This window comes from Pelobates fuscus, chromosome 5 (assembly GCF_036172605.1).
Source record: "Pelobates fuscus isolate aPelFus1 chromosome 5, aPelFus1.pri, whole genome shotgun sequence".
NCBI classification, from domain to species: domain Eukaryota; kingdom Metazoa; phylum Chordata; class Amphibia; order Anura; family Pelobatidae; genus Pelobates; species Pelobates fuscus.
This window is the reverse complement of record NC_086321.1, coordinates 195315041-195336054: the sequence shown is the minus strand read 5'-3', so window position 1 is coordinate 195336054 and position 21014 is coordinate 195315041. Positions and strand designations below refer to the sequence as shown.

The window sequence follows — 21014 nt, the reverse complement described above, 5'->3', positions numbered from 1 at the left end:
TCCCCTTCTAACCCCGCCCAGATTTATGTGGCTGTCAAATCAGAGACTTCCCATTGCAGTTCAATGAGAGATCTTTACAAGGCAAGTGCTCTGGGCAATTGTCTGCCTCTAGAGTTTGGAGCTAAAAACCAGAACGTAGCAGGACCAATTTTCTGACTGACAGCCATGGCGGTGTAACAAGGTTCTAAATTTATAAAAGTGACAATTTCTATTGAAAGATTTAATTAATTAATTAGAAACATAGAAACATAGAATGTGATGGTAGATAAGAAGCATTCAGCCCCTCCCGTCTGCCCAATTTTCCAAATACTTTCATCAGTCCTTGGCCTTATCTTATAGCTAGGATAGCCTTATGCCTATCCCACGCATGCTTAAACTCCTTTACTGTGTTAACCTCTACCACTTCAGCTGGAAGGCTATTCCATGCATCCACTACCTTTTCAGTAAAGTAATACTTCCTGATATTATTTTTAAACCTTTGCCCCTCTAATTTTAGACGATGTCCTCTTGTTGTGGTAGTTTTTCTTCTTTTAATATAGTCTCCTCCTTTACTGTGTTGATTCCCTTTATGTATTTGAATGTTTCTATCATATCCCTCCTGTATCGCCTTTCCTCCAAGCTATACATGTTAAGTTCCTTTAACCTTTCCTGGTAAGTTTTATCCTGCAATCCATGAACCAGTTTAGTATCCCTTCTCTGAACTCTCTCTAAGGTATCAATATCCTTCTAGAGATACGGTCTCCAGTACTGCATACAATACTCCAAGTGAGGTCTCACCAGTGTTCTGTACAATGGCATGAGCACTTTTGTCAGAAATTATCTTCCCAAACTGGTATATTTAAGTTTGCACAGGCAAAAACATTACAAGCTCATATATTTGCCTACAACTACAATACTGTATTTGAGCTGTTATCGATGCTGAATTGATTACAATCCCCCATATTCCACATTTTATGACACCAGTTTTATTGTTATTGGAGAGGTGAACACGGCCCTTAAACCTGATGTTCAGACAGACATTTTTGGCAATCCCAATCTGCAAAAGAGGAGTTATCAGCACTTTGATGAGGTCACCTTAAAGATTTAGAAATTAACTTAAAAAACACTTCTCTAACAAATGACCAATGCCACAAAATATTTCTAAATGTCGCGAACATGTAACCTTTTAGCCTCGCCAATACACTTGACTGTTTTTGTCCTTCAACCTGTGATGTAATCAAAACCCCTTGAAGGCACCATTTTATTCCCACAAAAAGAATCAAAATATTTGTTGTTATCCTTGCTTGTTATCAGCCTATGGAGTATGACATTGAAAAATTCTCAATTAAATCATGGTCTTGGCTCGATTTTTAGACGCTATGTTGGTGGCGTTTAGTGCCAGAAAAAATAATTGCGATTGTTTTATTGACTGTCACAAAATACGGGATGAAAATCAGAAACCTTATCAAATGTTTACTGAAGGCTGTTTGTAATGTTAGCCTTTATGTATTCATGCCAATTTGGCTAACTTTCAAACAATGGGGAACTATTGCTGAGATTAACAGCACTTGAAGTAAAAGAATGAGACATTTAAACAGCTGGGTTCCATTTTGTTTTACATATTTGTGGGATAGGTGGTTTGTCTTTTATATGTAATGTATTGTGTAATGTATTGTCTGGGCCCCTTTTGGTCTGGGGTGCCCAGTTATTACTACACAGCTGCATAGTAGGATGTAACAAATCATATTATGTGGCCACGCAAGCACTCAGTGTAAAAAGGAATGCACGTGGCATGGCTATTACGGGAATTAAAGCTACTTTAATCACAGGCTGTTAACCTGCCCCATATTCTACTTTCCCCGTTCTTGCTCTATTCTCAAACAGACTGTAACTTAGTTAAGGAAATGTGAATTGTGCCCCATACAGAAACTGAAAGGTCTATTAAACATTGAACTGTAGTGAACTGATATACTAATAGCAAAATTGGAGAACTTGTCCAAATCAGCAATTATGGCTTAAGTTTTGCAATTCACTTTTCAATTCACTAGGTATTCTTTGTGAATTCTAGCGAATATTGCAGTGTTATAGGGACACTATAGTCACCCAGACCACTTCAGCTCAATGAAGTGGTCTGGGTGCCAGGTCCCTCAGGTTTTAACCCATCACGTGTAAACATAGCAGTTTCAGAGAAACTGCTATGTTTACATTTGGGGTTAATCCAGCCTCTAGTGGCTGTCTTCCTGACAGCCGCTAGAGGCGCTTCTGCGACGCTGGATACGAAATTTGCATCCAGTGTGCAGAACGTCCATAGGAAAGCATTGAGAAATGCTTTCATATGGACTGTTTGAATGTGCACGCGGCTCTTGCCGCGCATGCGCATTCCGCTCCTCTCGGGAGCTGACGTCAGCGGGGGAGGAGAGGTCACCAGCGCAGAGGAAGCCCGTTGCTGGATTAAAGTAAGTAACTAAAGGGGTTTTATCCCCTTCAGCGCCACGGGAGGGGGACCCTGAGAGTGAGGGTCCCCCCAAGGATGAAATAGTGTAAGGAAAACGCGTTTGATTTCCTGACACTATAGTGATCCATTAAGTAACTTTACATTTTGATAGCAGTGTTACAAATAAACTGAGTTTCTTCATGAGAGTCCTCAATTAATGTGAAAATAAGCTCACTAATGTATAATATATATTATCTTAAAAATCTATGTTTTCAGTTGGGTGAACCAGAGACCATTAAAACTAACCTGATTCAGATTTTGCAGCAAACTGGGAAGCCAAGTTTGTAAGCTTCTTTAAGAGGAGCTCTACTCACTTCTTTCCAGGATGCCTGAATTAATTTGTCAATACTTTGTTTGGTTTACCTAAGGTATGCTGTGTGCTTAAGAAATAGGAAATACTATATTGACATGTTCTAATTCTCTTATTAGTTAACCATAATTCTGAGCTTAGTGAACAAACCCCAGTAAATCAAATTAATTCATAAATATATATTTTACTGAACTGAATTTGATAAAATACCATTCTATTCGGTTAGAGTTCAGTCTACATTTAGACCAGAGTTAGCTACAGTAAATATGGCATTTATACATACCGGTATGTATATATTTGGCAGTACACTGATGGGTGCGGTTTCCAGCAGGCCTAAAAATTTTTTCCTGAATAGCTTGCATGCATGTCATTTAGTCCAAGCTGAACTGAAGCACCATTGAAGTTCTGTCGGACCGAATAATTTTATTCTTCAGACCAAATGATTCAGGCTGAAACGATTTTTATTTTCCCCCTGCACAAATAATTGTTTCTATTCCTTTAAAAAAGGAATAGAATGGGGCGGGGCCTGACCGGCCGAACGGATCAGACGTGTCTCGTCTGAGCTCCAGCGCCAGAGCTAAATTATCGGAGCCAGCTCCGTGCCAGTTACAGCCACTGACCCAAAAAGGTGCCCATAATACGCACCAGCACCGGGTGAACACGGCGATACCGCTACTGACCCAGCACAACATAGGAGCAACCCGTCTGAGGCCCGAGGCCTAGCAAGCTTGAGCTGGAGAGAGACGTCCGCTCTCCCAGTTCTCTGACCGGCGTCTGGCTGTTCCCCCCCCCCCTTTGGCCGGTCCTCACGGGCAACCACGATTTGGCACCATCAGGCCCAAACATTAACAATGCCACAGAGAAACGGCCAGATGGCCCGACCCGAGATGGCGGCCATCCCACAGCCGCGTGTGCAGACACAGCGTGAGCAGAGACGGGAGGCAAACCAGCACAGTATACTGCAACAACCTGCGACAGCCTCTGGGACAAGCCAGATGACTCCCCCTGGCAGCTAAAGGCAACGACTATTCAGCGGAGGAAGAGCGGACGGGAACCAGGTGGGTCCCCCCTGGGCACTCAATATGGCACCAACGCGCAACCTCACCGGACAGGCTCACCCGGGTGGCAGACCCCCAGGGGACTACACCCTGAGCATCACCCACCGGCTCAGAGGATCCGGCGCCACAAACGGCAACCCTCCATCAGGATCCACAGCAGCCCCCTGACTAGGGAAGAATGCGGCCTCCTATGGGATTACCCGGGTTCGTGGTTCACAGATGCTGGTCTCCAAGACTGCCTGGGGCTTTGGGGTGAACCCGCTTGGACTGACTCCAGATCTCCTTTTACCGCCAAACCTACCACCCAGCCAGGGCATTGGCTAACTCTGAACTCTTACTACAATATGCTGGCCTAACCACCCGCAAACACAGCCGCTCCAGCCAGCAAACATGATCACACACACACTGTAGCCTAACACTGACCGGGCAATAGCACACTCTAGCCCTGACAGAGGCCCCCACAACTACCACACATGCATACAGACCCCGTATGGGGAGCAAATGCAGACAGCCCTGCACAGTCATACACATAAAGAGCGGGTGCCCGTGGTAACCCAAGCATGTAACCAGCAAAGAAGCCCACTAGACAAATGAGCGATCTTACACTTACGCGTACAAAGCCTGTAAACACTTAACTCCACAATGTACACACTTCTGTGAAACATATATATCTTAAAAATGTGCCTGTCTCACTTAAGCTCCAATTGTCAAATATGAAAATGTGCTCGAGGAATGCTATTGGGGCACCAAGAGCCTGTATGTAATACCTAACATGCACGTGAAAAATATTTAAAAAAATAAATTAAAAAAAAAAATAAATAAAAAGGAATAGAATAAAAAATGAAATTAAATGAAATAGCATATGGCGTATTTCAGTACCCTTGGGGAAGAGGTTTCTGTTGCACCCTTCATGTTTCCAACTCAGAAAGTGCTCAGGAATTTTTGTAAAGATTATGGTCTTGATTTAATATTGTTGGGTAAGCTTTCCAAGTGTTTTAATATTTTTGGCCAAACTTTTAAAATGACTTAATATTATGATAAGATATTTTAATTTTGTAATATTTTGACTTTTTAAAAAAAATATTTTATATATATGTAATATATTTTTGATATTTTAATATGTTAAAGAAATTATTTTAAACACTTATCCAAAAAAAGCAATCATTTGGAAAGCTTACCAAACAATATTAAATCAAGGCTTAAGTGCACTTAATGAAAAACCTTTAGCTATATATTTCTAAATGTTACAAAAATAATTATGCTGGAAAAGCAAGTATTACAGCTTCAGTTATTTTTTATGTATCTTAGGAAAGACCACCCTTTAGCTTCCCAGTATGTTATAGTACAGGTCCCATACTGAGTATCTGTTTAAAGGAATACTATAAGCACCACAACCACTTCATCTCAATTAAGTTGTCTGGGTGCTATGGCACCCCCTGTTTTAACCCTGCAAATGAAAACATTATTCAGACAGGCACTAGAGGTGCCTCTGCCAAGATGGAGTAAAACTCTGGCATTTCATTTAGATGGTACCAAAGAGAGCATCTAATTGGCACAGTGCAGTGTTTTGCCTCATACGCGCACTAGCTTCCCAATGCTTTCCTATGGGAAAGCAGTGGATTAGCTGAGATGATCAATCTCGATGATCTCAGCCAAGAAGGATTGACCAGTTATGAAGACTGGTGCTGCAAGGGAGAATAGCTTAGTAAAAGTACTTTTTTTTCTCCCCACAGGTGGGGGTTGGTAAGCTAAATGGCCACTAGGGCAATATAGCATTAGGAATACACATTTGTATTCCTAACGCTAAAGTGTTCCTTTAACCCCTTAAGGACACATGACATGTGTGACATGTCATGATTCCCTTTTATTCCAGAAGTTTGGTCCTTAAGGGGTTAAAAAAATTGTATCCTTAAAGGAACACTCCAAACCTCTACCTCTACTTCCTGGTTTGTTTAGCTCAGTGGTGCTAAACTCAAGACGCAGGTAATTGCACAGAGCACCTGTCTTGTAAAGACTTCTCATTGAGCTGCATTGGAAAGTCTGTGATTGGACAGTCACAGAAAGTCTGGGCGGGGTTAGAAGGAGGGTTTGTAGAGGCTGCAAACAAGAGATCTACAGCTTTTGCTAATTGTTTTTAGATATAATTCAATAAAAAATAAATTCAGTAAAACAATGCATGCACGTTTTCATTGGGGGTATATTAACTAAATTGTAAAAAAAATAATAATTGGAGTGTTACTTTAACTAAATCTAGGATCTCTTTATCTTTGGCCATGGGATAAAAGGTAGTTCAGCTATTAAGCTATAACTCCCATAATGCTCTGCCATAACACAACCATTACAGGAGTTTTCAAACAATAAGAGGTTTTGTCCATGCTCCCTATGTAACAGTTAAATGTTCTGGCTAAACATGACATTTACACCAAAGGACTTCTACACTAAGAGGTTTTCCTGTGAAACATCTTGAAACACGGCCATTTCACTGTAAAATTTAGAGCACTGTTAGCAGGCCTGCTTTACTGGGAAATTAACTGTACTGGAAGTGGGCTTATTTGTTAAAATGAAATATAAGTGCTTACAGCTGTTACTAAAGGATATTGAATAGAAGTGCTATGGTCTGACTTGATTCGTAATTCATAGCCCCTCAGAAACATTTAAAAGTTAACAATCACTAGTAAATAAACCTCAGGAACAAAAATGGACACATCTCATTTACTGGAATGTTAAAACAACTCCTGCGTTTGCTTGCTAGCAAATGTTTTCAAACAGAAACATAGACAGGAATAATGAACCATATGAAGTCATACTGAAACGCAGAGAATTAAAGCGACTCTGTCACGTTATTGATCTAGCTGAAAAATTCCTTCCTGTAGCCCCCCTCCCTTAACGTTTTTTGCCCTGGGACCAGTTTAACTTCTTTTTTTTTGTAGTTCTCCTGGCCACTTTGGGTCTTTAAGATGGCGGCACCTGGATATCCTTTCGGCCTCTATTTGCATGCGCGTGAAATCATGCGGATGTCCAGTACATAGGTGGATTGCACCGATCTGCATCAGTGACACACTACTTCAGGAAGTGAGACAGCACTGGAGAAAGCTAAGCATACACATACATAGCCAATGACAAAGTTGATGAAGGCGTAGAGCTTGACTAAAACTCCACCCTATGCACAACTTTTGTAAAATTGCAGGTTCTACATAAGGAAAAGTAGTCCCTGCTTTTCATTATGTATCACTTTGGAGACCATGGTAATTTTAAAAGGACAAGAAAATATGGAATTTAGGACATGCCATTTAAAAAGAAAAGGGTCAAAGCTGCTTTAATGATTATCTGCATAAATTGCTTCAAACTAGGTTATTTTGTAAATTGCATACTGTATATGATGTCATGAGACCATTGCCTCAATTATTACTATTATTATTATTTTATTATTATTTATATAGCGCCAGCAAATTCCGTAGCGCTGTACAATGGGTGCACTAACAGACACGTAATTGTAACCAGACAAGTTGCACGCACAGGAACAGAGGGGTTGAGGGCCCTGCTAAGCACCACAAACACGATAGCCCATTGTAGTGGCCTTGGTGCAAGTATTTTGAAGCAGTTTGACAAAAACTGAGATTCTCCCGGGCATTTGTAGCCTGGCACCACTGTTACTGTATTATTAATGCAGAATGTCCATGGCATCCACATTTGGCAGTGATAAACAGAGATAATTATGACATTTTAATTTCTAATGTGAATGTGCAACTTTTGCCTTGGCCAAATAGTGATCAGGGGGTCAGGCCACTGGGCTTATTGGACTCCTAGTTTGTATTAAACTATTTTCAAATTATTTGAAAACAAATGTCTGAATCGTTGCCTGATAGCACTATAATTGCTACAATGACCTGTAGTGGTGATGGTGCTTAGTGTGCGCCTTTAATGATTCAAAATGTCTGACACTCTACCACCTATGAGCTATACCTCCCATCAAATCACAGCAGATGGAATATCAGACTATTAATGAGAAGAGAGATTAAAGGAGCACTCTAAGCACTAAAACCATTACAGTTCACTTTAAATACTGTGCTTGAACTCTAACAAATGTAAGTTTGTGAAAATTAGCAATGTTTATATTTGTCAGTAAATCAGACAATCGGAAGAGGCTCTTCCTGGTAAAGACATGGCGAAGTCAGTGTCACAGAAAAACTTTATATTGCTTCTCTATGAGGACAATTCAATCCACACACGAACAGTACAGCCTCCAGTTCTTCTCAATTGAGAAGCATTAAATTGGGCAAAGATCATCTGTCTGGATCATGTAAAAAAAAAGCAGAGCAATAGCTGCAGAGAGGCCGGGAATCCACTTTATTATTACTTAATGCTTTACAAAAGCACTGGGTAGATTGAACAATTTAGTGTCCATACATCAATTTTGAAATAACAGAAGTAAAAAAAAAAAAAAAAAAAACATTTTACTCCCATTCATAACATGTCAAAACTATAAATAAAAATGATCAAATATTTTGCTTACTGGTATTTGCAGAGGACCTGGTGATATTTCTAAGAATGCAGCTATCTAAACATGCCTCCATTAGGTAATATTAATGTTTGTATGTTGCCAGTATATTTCTGTGTATGTGTGTCATTATGCATATATATTTGTGTGTCTGCGTATACCTGTGTGTGTACCAGCCACAAAGTTTCCAAGGAATTATTTTTTTCAAATGTCAACTATGAATCTACATTACCGCACAAAATGGTCTACATAATGTCTACATGAAGAAAGCAGTAATCAAGGTTTTACAAGTATTTTCAGTCCAATCCTGCTAAATAATTCCTTCTTTACATTTTCTAAAATTGTTGCTTTAGAACAAAAAGTGCCGCAGACCTCCTCATCCTCGAGCCTGGGAGCAGCAGGAGCCCTGGCGGGGCAAGGCTGACCCGAGTCGGCTGGAGGGGCGGAAAAGCGCAAGGCCCAGAGTTCGAGCAGACCGCAACAGTGCCACGAGGCAGTCCTGCCCGGCACAGTAACACGAGCAGCATCGAGGCATCCAAAGAGCCGACACGCCAACACACTCTGGGTTCAGAGGTCCCAGGGAATAGACTCACAGAAACCACAAAACCAGCAGTGCTCACCCCGCTTGCCTGGCTGTCTTCGGACAACAAGTCTCTCAAAGCTGGACTCAGAAGCACCCCAGCGGGGAATTGGCTGACCGGGGGGCAGAGCATTGCAAATTTCCTTGACTGGCATCATACCACTACCCCTACCGTTACTTGCTGAGTATATTTCTGATGTTCTCTGTGGTTATATTCTCCCTTGAAGGGTACATTTATGACATACTCGGGGGCCCATTGGGGGGCCCATTGGGGGGCTTTATCACAATGTGTGACGCTCACTGTACCAACGACTTTCTATTTACAGCCTGTTGATAACTCAATGTAGTTTATGCAAATAGTATAAAATCGTTTAGACATAACTGCCCAGTTTTCTATGTTGTAGACAACCCAATGTAGTCAATGCATAACTGTTTAGACAAAGCTGACTAGCTTCCTACAGTATCGATAACCCACTGCAGTTAATGTAAATAGTTTATAATTGATTAGACACGTGCCTAGCTTACTATGTTTCTTTTAAAACAAAAAATGTGCAAACCCTTCATGCCACTGTTTAGCCTATGTCTAAATATAAAAGCACGCTGTTGTGGTGTATGTCTATGCTTTGTAATAACCTGCACGTCAAAAAGAAAGAATTTAAAATTGTTGCTTTAGGGCAGTAAACAAATATATTCCCAAATGAAAGATATAAGCAAAGAAAACCCTTGTTAAATTCAGATATACATTTTATTGATACTAGTAAATTACACAGTCAAATGGTAGAAAATAATAAAAAATAATAAAGCCATAATGTGATCCCTTATCTCTAAACGCAGTTTCATCAATTAATAATGACATCAGAATTCCATCACTCTAGCAATTTGGTAAATTTATACCTAACTTCTGTTAAGTACTATTAAACAAAATTCACAGGAATCTGAAGTAGGAACAGCACTCATTAATCAAGAAAATGGATAAACACTATGGTGACATTCATATAAGCTAAATTACAAATCCCTCAATGTATTCCAGAATAAGAAATATACATGCGGGCACACATATGCAGACTTAATTGAGAGTGGAACAGGCAACGTTTCAGTATACAAGATCCTTTCTCAAGCTTTTGTGAGCCCAAACGTTGCCTGTTCCACTCTAAATTAAGTCTTCAGAAGATACTATGTGTGCCCAGATATTTATTTCTTATTTGGCATTAATAAACAGATTGACACAAAAATATCAAACAGTGATACTCTCTGCACTGGATTCTCCCCATGAGCTCCTATATATATTTCCTAAGCTCATTTAGAAAAGCTATTTGAAATAACAGAAACATCCATTTAGTCGGATTGCTCCCGTTAAAACGACACAGTCTCCACCCCATACAAAATGAATATTTCATAAAGATAGAATATTTCGGAAATACTCATATTGACTGTCAAAAGATATACTGAGACGAAGTAGGACTACATCATCTTAGTATTTTTCCGTCGCCTCAAAAAGCTTAACACTGGACGGAGCTACCACGGTCAAACTTGTAATTTCCCTGCAGCCGTCACCAGTGTTGGCTGAAGATAAATTGGCGCTTTCTATGGAGGATCCTGCAATTTTGCATGCGCGAAAGTACAAAACTGACGTCAGCTCCTGGCAGCTGAAGAACCAGGAGCAGCAGAGAAGCAGAGGGAAGACGATGGCGATGGCCAAGACAGACCAGTTCAGGTAAGAATAAGGTAAGATCTCCCTTGCCTGCCCCACTCCCGGCCACCAGACCCCCAGCGGCGACATCATTGTCGGGTCTCTTTTGCAAATTATGCATAGTCCCCAGACGGTAACAGGTATGCTATAACTATTGAAGGTGAGTACATGGCTGAAATATAGATTTTAAGGTTTTCACAGCGCACCTGTAAGAAGTAAAACTGCCGGGCCAATCTCCTACCTATATGTGTGTGTATATATATATATCTCATTTGGTCTTTACCAATCAGTGAGTCTGGTAACTGCAAACACGATTTGACAGAATTCTAAATCAGTATGTCTATCTAGATTAATCAAAGGACTTAGTGTCTATAATTGTGCACAGAGCTACAGTGTGTGGTCTGCAATGGATCTAAATTTGTGGTGGTGTTTCTTCCTGGTGCTAACATAATTGATAGTGTCTACACACACACACACACACACACTTTCACACAAGAATTTTCAATTCTTGAATCTGGACATTTTGTTGATCAATCTCCCGATACTCACAATTACTAATTTACCTATGCAATGACCTATGCAAAAAAACACATCCTAGAATTTAGCTACATGACCAGAAAACAAAGAATGAGAAATTGGGAAAAGGCCGTTTTCCCCCTTTTAAAAAGCAATTAAAGTTTCAAGGCTTAAAATTCAGCAGGAGAAGAAAAAGTAATTTGTTTTTAATGCTTTTCCCCTGAACCTGCCAAAGCATGCATGAAAGACTACTAAAATCCTTCCTAAAACTAACAGACATTACTAAATGCTTCAACAGGGAGAATGCTATTATAGGCCATTAAATTCTAGTGTATCCAAAAAAGAAAAGAAATTACAGATGAGGTGCACATTAGAGTGCACTAAGTAGTCCCATGAGGTCTTTTACAGTGTAATTACTTAATATAGTTTGTATGTAAAATAATAAGTCGTTTATCAAAGTCTGTTTATCCATGGCCAGATTCCCCAATATACAGTTAAGGCATTGGCCTGGGGGTGTTAGAGTTATGTAGGCACCTGGTTAACAGCCGTCTCAATGAATGCATGCTGGTATATTTTTACGTTAAAGGATCTAAGTTTGTGAATATACCTACAAATGTCTAGAAGCTTTTTTTTTTTTTTTTTACAAAAAGCACAAGAGATGTCAAAAACGTGGCCAGATTTCTAACTCAGTAAATCAAACTTAGTTTAAGTGTGGCACTAGCAGTGGCTAGACACCACAGTAACCTAACTGGTTTCACAACAGGATTAATCAAGCAATTTACAGGCTAGCTCTATTCCCCACTTATAGTTTGTGTAAGTGGCATTGGTAGTAGCTTGGCAGTCACAGCAGTAACTTAAACCTAATCAGTCTCACACTACAATCTCTGACCCAGGCTCTCACACACAAAGTTGGTGTAACTGTCACTGATGGTACAAAGGCACAGCAATATCTGAAGCAGTCTCACGTTAGGATCAAAGCTACAGGCTCCCACTCCCACAGTAAAGGTAAAAACAGTCAATCTCTGTCTCCTGGCCTGTCTCCCTCAATAGCTGAATTCAAAGTGAAAAAAGAACCCTGTTTGGAAATATAATGGGTTTTTTGGACAGGAGATACAGTTCACATCATAATGCGGATCTCTTGTCCATCATGGCAACTAAGCTGCTTATGCAACCCCACCCCAAAAAATCATCTAATTCTCCATAGGCCTATTTTTAGTGCTATGGTCAGAACTCTGGATCATAAATTAAATGGCTTATTCGGAACACAAGTCATTTGTTCTGTGATACGGCCATATGGCACTTCAGAGTAACAAAATTTGGAGAACCCACACAATGGGGCAAATCAGAAAGAATTATCAGGCTAACAGATTAGAGGAACTGTCTATATCACGTACACACCACTTTTCCAACATCAGTTGTCCTTTTTTTATATTATATATAATGAGGTGTGGTTTCCAGGATGCATACAATTTATAAAAGCCTCTAACTTAAAGGCGTTACCCAAACATTATCTTTCTCCTTTATTGTCCATTAGTTTTACAGACTTACTATTAAACCTCAAAACCCTAACAGTGAGTACGGAGTACAGACCGTGACATTTCCCATGACAGTATAGTGAAAAACAGTCAACATTTTATAGCATAATATAATGTGCAAGGTACTTTACAGAGCGAGTCGGATTACACGTTTGCAGAAGCCACGTTAATGGTCGTATGCCTTTGCAGACGATGGATTTACACCTTTGGAAAGAATCCTGTAGATATGCCAACAAAATCTCGCTGAACACACTTTTACCGCTCTGTTGCCAAAAACCAATGAAAGGATATGAAAGCAGAGAATTAATGCTAGCAGTGTGGCCATTGGTATTAATGTGATTAATATTAGTTCTTAAGACCCACTGACTGCCATTGTTCATTTGAGGGTCATCAAAGCAAGACACTATAAATGATGTCAGCACCAGGAAGAAACACCACCACAAATTTAGATCCATAATAGACCACACACTGTAGCTCTGCACAATTATAGACACTAAGTCTGGTCATGTAGCTAAATTCTAGGATGTGTTTTTTGCATAGGTCATTGCATAGGTAAATTAGTAATTGTGAGTATCGGGAGAGTGATCAACAAAATGTCCAGATTCAAGAATTGAAAATTATTGTGTGAAAGTGTGTGTGTGTGTAGACACTATCAATTATGTCAGCACCAGGAAGAAACACCACCACAAATTTAGATCCATAACAGACAACACACTGTAGCTCTGCACAATTATAGACACTAAGTCCTTTGATCAATCTAGATAGATATACTGATTTAAAATTTAGAATTCTTTCAAATCGTGTTTGCAATTACCAGACATGCTGTGACTCACTGATTGGTAAAGACCAAATTACATGCCGTGTTAGTAATAAATACACGGTTAAAAGATCCTTAAAGGCACCCAGACCACTTCATCTCAATGTAGTGATCTGGATGCAGTGGTCCTTTAGTTTTAACCTTGCAATGTAAAGCATTGTCGTTTGGTAGATACTGCAATTCTTACATTGCAGAGTTAAATATCCTACCTGGCAGCCACTAGAGGTGCTGACATGCTTCTCACATCTACCCTGCATTTCCATGTTGGAGCACAGCGCTCTTTACACATGTACTTTTTCCTATCTGTTCTAGTGTTCTGTTCTCGTAATATCTGTTTGCGATGTAAACGTTGGAATCTAAAGACAACCTAAAGATGTTTTCTTTTCTCCCATAACACTAATAAAAAAACTGCTTATCTACTTTGATATAATTTGTATTTGTTTTTTGTGTATTTTTCTTCCAAATAACGTTTTAAATTAACCAGTACATTACCATCTCTTGTATCAACAATTCTGTTTGCACATACAAGCTACATTTGGGACCATATTCCAAAAACATGGTGGAATTCCTTTATTATCACTACTATACTGATAATACACAGTGTATGTGTATTTAATGACCAAGCAAGCACATAACACTGTGTATGCTTGCTCCAAACCATAAAACACTGTCTACAAATGAACAAAGTGCCAAAACACTGTCTACCCATATTCCTAGCCATCTTTCTTCCAATTGACCAAGTCACATGATACTACCTACTGGCCAAGTCAAATGACACTGTCTTCTTATGGATCAAGTCACATGATACTACTTACTGGCCAAGTCACATGACACTGTCTCCCTATGGACTAGGTCACACAATGCTACCTACTGGCCAAGCCATTTGACACTGTCTTCCTATGGACTAGGTCACACAATGTTACCTACTGTCCAAGCCACATGACACCGTCTCCCTATGGACTAAGTCACATGATACTACCTACTGGCCAAGCCACATGACACTGTCTCCCTATGGACTAAGTCACATGATACTACCTACTGGCCAAGTCACATGACACTGTCTTCCTATAGACTAGGTCACACAATGTTACCTATTGGCCAAGCCACATGACATTGTCTCCCTATGGACTAAGTTACATGATAATACCTACCGGCCAAATCATAGTTTCATAGTTTGCCAAGATGTACAGCTGAGTATGTTTCATGCACACACATCAGAAAGATTTAAAAACAAATCCAACAAATCGAGTAGAAAGGATGAGATCTTATAATATAGTTGAAACATATAATAACTACACAAAGTCCAATTATTCTTAGAAACATTAACTCAAGAACTTTTTTCTAACAAAGTTACTTAAGGGGCCCTTTAAGTATTTGCACAACTTTAGAGCATTAAATAGGTTTGGCCTCATAAACATGCTGTATTTTTTGCATGGTTAAATGTTTGAAGTTTTTGCTCAACAATAGATGCATTAGAGTTGTATTGATGTCCTAGTGTCTCTTTAAGGTACTGTTTGAGAGAGTACAAAAGCAAGGCAAACTGGGAATTACAACAAGCTCAACAGTGTAGAGAGCACATGTTAAAAACAAAATATATCATGTCTAACTGTATACAAGGCAGAAAGCAGTGGTTAGACAAGTCACAGGCAAAAAGGAGAAAAGCAGACTAGTTTTTCTAAAACGTAAAGTGATTTTTACTCAAACCTAGATAAATATAAACAAATCAATTGAAAGAAGATATGTATTGTATGTATTAAACCAAAGATAATTATAAAACAATAGCTAACAGTCAGGACTGAAAATATCAACTAATCTGATTATGTGAAATAAACAAAAATGAACAGATGAATAACATATGTTCACTCTCTACATCCAGGTTTAACTCATCCATTATGATAAAGTAGGTCCCTGATGGTGCCAAGCTGGGGGAAGGGGGCACGTTCTTGAGCTAGTTCATGCCAAACCAAACTGATTTTAAATAATTAATGATACTGAATGTTATGGGTAAAAAAACAACAACATCAAAGTTCTCTAAAGTTCTAAAAAAAAACCCTTGGCTGGCCCTGTTTGTAATTTAACAGTGGAAAATGGCTTTAAAATCAGCTTATGATAATGTAATAAGAGATCATACTTACTGGATGTTGGGATTTGGACTGTGCGTTGGTCCTGTATAATGGAAAATAAGAAAACTGTGTGATTTTTTTTTTTTTGGATAAATAGTAGTTTCCCTGTTGTGCCCACTTGAGGGAGCTGCAAGTTTTTCTGAATCTAAGAAACATTGTGGCAGTGAAAATATAAAAAAAAAGCATACTAGAGCAGTTATGTATAAATGCTACCCTTTCTTCTTCTTACATCGCCACAGCAGGTGGTATGCTTCTACCCTCTTCTCATTTTATTTTTCTTGAAAATTTTCTTCACACTATTTGTAAAACTGGAGTGCTACAAGTGCTATCTGTACATCTCTTTTAAATATGCCTTGATTGTTTTTTTTTTGCCTTGTCTCTTAAAGAACGATTAAACAAAAATCATATCTAAAATAGCATAAACTATCCAACAAACAAAAACACTTTATATCTAGTTTAGCTTCTATAAATGCCACATTTCTGTGTTGATGGCATTAAGGGAATTGCCATGCCTTCTATACATTTTGATCAGCAATAGACTGGTGTTCTATCCTTGTGGAATTAGCAGCTATCAGATTAAAAACCTACAGAATATAATCTTCTTAAAATGCAAAAAAAAAAAAAACTAAATTAAAAAAAACTAATTCTAAACACAAAACATAAAACTAATTCTAAACACATTCCAACTGAACTTGTATCATTCTTTGCTAATGCATTATATAGATAATGCAATAAAAATATATACAAATACAATACATAAATAAACAAATAAACATATATTCACATTTGAAGTTTTTGCACTTAAAAACAAAGGCTTTGGTATTTACAAACTAAAATAAACTATGAGGGTTATATATAATAAAAGGTCATTTTGGGGTGAAGTTTTAAAAAGCGAGCAGTTACCATGAAAACCAATGGAGTGTCCCAAGCCAATGCTCATGTTAACTACTCCATTAATAAATCTTTAAATCCATTAAAACGAATCTTTACTGAATCATCTATAAGTGCAAGGAGGCATCAATATTAGGTTTAATTCACTGCTAAAAACATGTTAAAACCTTACCAAGTTTAACAAAAAGTACTCCAGTAGCAGTAATAGTCTTTATTCCATTGGTCGCGACACACTGATAATATCCTGTGTCTGTTGTATCAAGGTCTTGTATCCTTAACCGGGAACCATATTCTGTTTTTCTGATTGAGATTCTCTTTGGCTCCTGAACCACTGGAGCATCATTTTTGAGCCATCTGATGTTGGGGAGTGGATTTCCATCGACCTTACAGTGGAGAGTGGCTATCTGTCCCTGAACGATTGTGATGTTGTTAACAGGTTCCAGAAATGTCAGGAAGTAACCTGGAAAATACAAAAGGTCACAACAGATCAAACTGCAGTTGGGGTAAAGGAAGGAGCCTTAGGGCACACTTCTGCTAACTACTTGTCTAGAAAGGTTTTGAGTTTCATGTAAACGCAAGGCGCTCTGATAGATTAGTGCATTTAACACGTGAAACAGTTTTGCTTTTCTGCAGGAATAAAACTTTTTTTTTAAATTGCTTCTATGGTAATGTTTTTAAACTCACAGTCTTGACATTAAGTTGATTACAAACATCAAAATGTAAGAAAATTAAAAGAGAACTGTAAAGTTTAGGGGAAAAATAGCTCACGTGAAAAACACTTATCCAACCCACCTATAGTAATAGCTTAGCTAAATTCTGAATTTACTGCATTTTTCATAGGAACAAGCATTATAGACAAGTTTTTAGTGGTGTTTGAATCTAGTACTTTTTGTAGGAATAAAAATAAGAATTCTAAAAATCATAAAACAAATCAAACATTGCCTTTCACTGCAACCCGTTTCTGTGGCTGGATGTGAAAACCCATGCCAAGAAAAGGCCCTCTGGCATCCAAAGGTGTTTCATTTTCATGAATTCTTTCTGGCACAAAAAAAAAAAGTTAAAAAAATCATCACACCTTAAAAATAAAGTCGTTTTTAAAAATGATCCAAGAGTCCAGCATAGTCTTACATCCATTTCTACTTTTGTAAACGTACCTCTCCAAATTTCGGAGGAGGAAGGGAAAGAGAGGGAAAAAGCTCAAACAATGATCGTGTGTGCACACGTGTGTGTATATGTGTCTGGCATGGACACCAGCCAGCTGAGAAGCGAGAGTAAAGAAAGAGCAATTATTCAGTTATTACAGTTCCGGCTATAGAACAAAAACATGATCGCATAGCACAAATACTCCAGAGACATCAAAGTCTTGGAAAAGTTGTAGTGAGCATTTAGCCACTCACCTCTCTTTACTAATCCTAAATGCCAAGCGGTATACACCAGTCTTAAACAGACATTTATGTTCTAGAAAATGCTCCTCCTATCATGAAGTCATGCAATTAAATGTTTTAGTTTTTTGTTTTGTTTTTTTAATTATTATTATTATTATTGCCATTTATATAGCGCCAACAGATTCCGTAGTGCTTTACATTATTAGAGGGGGGATTAACTAGAAATAGGGCAATTACAAGAAAACTTGCAGGAACAATAGCTTGAAGAGGACCCTGCTCAAACAAGCTTACAGTCTATAGGATTCACCTACTTTAGCTATGCATATTTATTTTAAAGAAGTACATTATGTTCTATTAATTAAGATGTTTAGCATCTAGCAACTTACACAAATACACCCCCACACCGCCGCCACCTGCCTCCTCTCCTCCGGCTTTCATCGGCAGAGCAGGCACCTGCCATCAAGGTAAGCAGGTGCCTGCTCTGCCATACTGAAGAAGCATAGCTTCAGGGGCGCCATGATGTGGCCAGAGGGCCACCTCCTGGGCCCCCTGTGACAGGGCTCCTCTGGGTGCCCCCACCTTGGGCGCCTGGAGGATCGGCATGGCGCTGGGGGGGAGGGGCGGCTCAAGAGGGAAACATCCCAGTGGGTGCCCCCTGCAGGCCAGCGCCCTAGGTGAATACGGTTGCGCCAGCCCTGCGGCTGATTCAGTACTTAAAGGGCTTCAATGCATGGTCTTAAGAGCAAAGCAATATAAATAACTGACACTTTCTTAGTCTCACGCATCAAGTGCATATGTAAATCAAAATTCCTCAAAGACCAAGGACATACAAAAATTCCAGTCTAAAGATACTATACAGTTTCATGACTGTATTTAAAGCGGCACTGTCACCATCAGGGGACTTTGCCAAATTTACAAAGTTCCCTAATGGTGACATTGCTGCTAGGGGTCTGGTGTCCAAGAAGGTAGGTAAAGGTGAGTTTACTTACCTGAACTGATCGCTCGTGGCCATGGCCCTATTAATCCAGCAGGGTCCTCTTCAGGGCCAACGCCACTGCTGTACTTCATGCATGCACAAGAGTACAGCATTGAGGTCTATATAGGATCCTTCAAGATTGTCAGATCCTCCATAGACACAGATAGATCACTTTCAAGCTTCTCATAAATGAAAAGATATGAGATAGTGTGAACTACTTTTCTCCTTAATTTTCAATTTCTTTTTTTGATGATGGCTGATGGGAACAGGCACCATCTTGAGAGATGCACAATGGATGGCTATGAAATCTTACTGTGCATGGGCAAGATAATCTATGGAAGATCCTATGGTTTCTTCAATATACCTCATTTTGTACGCTTGATCATATGTTAGAGTACATTAATGATGACAGCTCTTTGCCGATGAAGTTGCCAGGAGCCAAAGAAGTATGATGGCAAGAAGATGGCAGCGCCAGGAATGGACAGCAAAGGTAGTTATATCTCCCATTACCTCTACAGAAGAAGATAAATAAAAAAAGACCCCACAAGAGACACTGCAGCTTTAAGGTACTGATTCTTGCTTGCATATCTCAGAAAAAACAGTGGCATGGGAGGGCTGGCAAGGGAAGCACTGTTTCCTGGGCCACTAGCATACAGGTATTGTGGGCCACCGCCTCAGAGCTCCTTTCTTCCGTGGACTAAAATAACTGGAGGTATATAGGGAGTTCTCAAGTTTTCAAGTACTGCAAGAATGAGGCAGAAAGCGTGAATGTGCAGGGCCATCACTAGCCCTGCACTTTGTTGGTTTGTGCATGGTGGTCCACACTCACGCTATGTATGAACTGGCCCAGTCTGATATTTCACAGTTGACTACAAAAGACTGAGACTGATCAGGCTTCTAGACTATATTGAGTATGTATGATGTGTCTAGAGGTATTTACAGATGAGTGAAATGTGAAATGAGACAATGCTCATGGCATTCATAATACACAATGGATGTCAATGGTGGCAGTAAAGACACGGAAAACGGAAAACAGAGTTTGTGCCTCTTAGGTCTGCACACATCTCTGTGAATGTTCTGTCATGCTGGCAGATCATACTCATGATGGTTGTAGAGATATATGACAGCGCACCAAGCAACTCCAGCACATTCCATCTGTCAGATCCATTTATTGCCTGCTCTGCGTCAGTAGGACCATCAAGACTGAGATTTGTGAGTTTTATGTACAAATAGGACAAATTTCCCTCTCATGAACATTGGTCATGAATTGTTATAGAGGAAGAAATGTAATAAAAAGCAGGTCAGACAAACAACAATACATGTATTGTTCCCACTTTAAACTGTGGCATATGCATGTAAGACTGCATGATCCATCCACAGTGTGTTTTTAAAAGGCACTAAATTGTGAGTCTGCCATATGAATAGAAGAAATAAATAAAAAGAGACAGGCAGGGAACACATTTAAACCATGGAGTTGAATTATTAGTGGCACTGTGACAGAACAAATATCTCTTGTGAGTTGTGACAATGCAAAACTGGCTATAATGGTTAGCATTTGAACTGTCTAATGTAGGGGTGGGCAATCTGCAGCCCTCCAGATGTTTTGGACTACATCTCCCTTGATGCTTTGCTAGCATTATGGCCCTAAGAGCATTATGGGAGATGTAGTCCAAAACATCTGGAGGGCAGCAGATTACCCACCCCTGGTCTAATGAATGGCATCCCAGTACAAAAAGAGCTTTGTATGTATAATCTATTCTGAAAAAATACATAAAGTTCAACTTATTAAACGTATTAAAGTGGTGGTAAATAAGTCCCAAAGCATCCTATTAAGAGGAAGGAAAAAAACCATAATAAATAATAATAAAACAACTAAGCAGAAAGAAGAACTGCTGCAAATGCTAGTAAGTAAAAATGGTAAGTGGGAATACATGTATTTTAAAACGGAATTATTATTATTATTTTATTATTTTATAGCACCAGCAAACTCTGTAGCGCTGTACAATGAATACATTTACTTTATTTGAAGAGCTCACACAGGAAACTTCAAATATATAAAGTTTTTTGTCTAATTACTGATTACAATCGGAATGGCGTCTCCATTCTAATTGGACAAATTCTATATTCTGTCTATTTCGAAAATGTCAAATAAACGAATAAAA

General features: G+C 39.1%; 1 protein-coding gene across 1 annotated transcript in view; it reads right to left on the bottom strand.

Moving 5' to 3' along the window:
• The window catches only part of ROR2 (receptor tyrosine kinase like orphan receptor 2), a 132705-nt gene that overhangs the window by 10622 nt on the left and 101069 nt on the right, over positions 1–21014 (bottom strand). The window contains exons 3-4 of the mRNA XM_063454933.1: positions 16664–16951; positions 15613–15643 (exon numbers count right to left, since the gene is read on the bottom strand). Coding sequence (XP_063311003.1) covers positions 15613–15643; positions 16664–16951 — 319 coding nt within the window. The remainder of the gene's footprint in view (positions 1–15612; positions 15644–16663; positions 16952–21014) is intronic.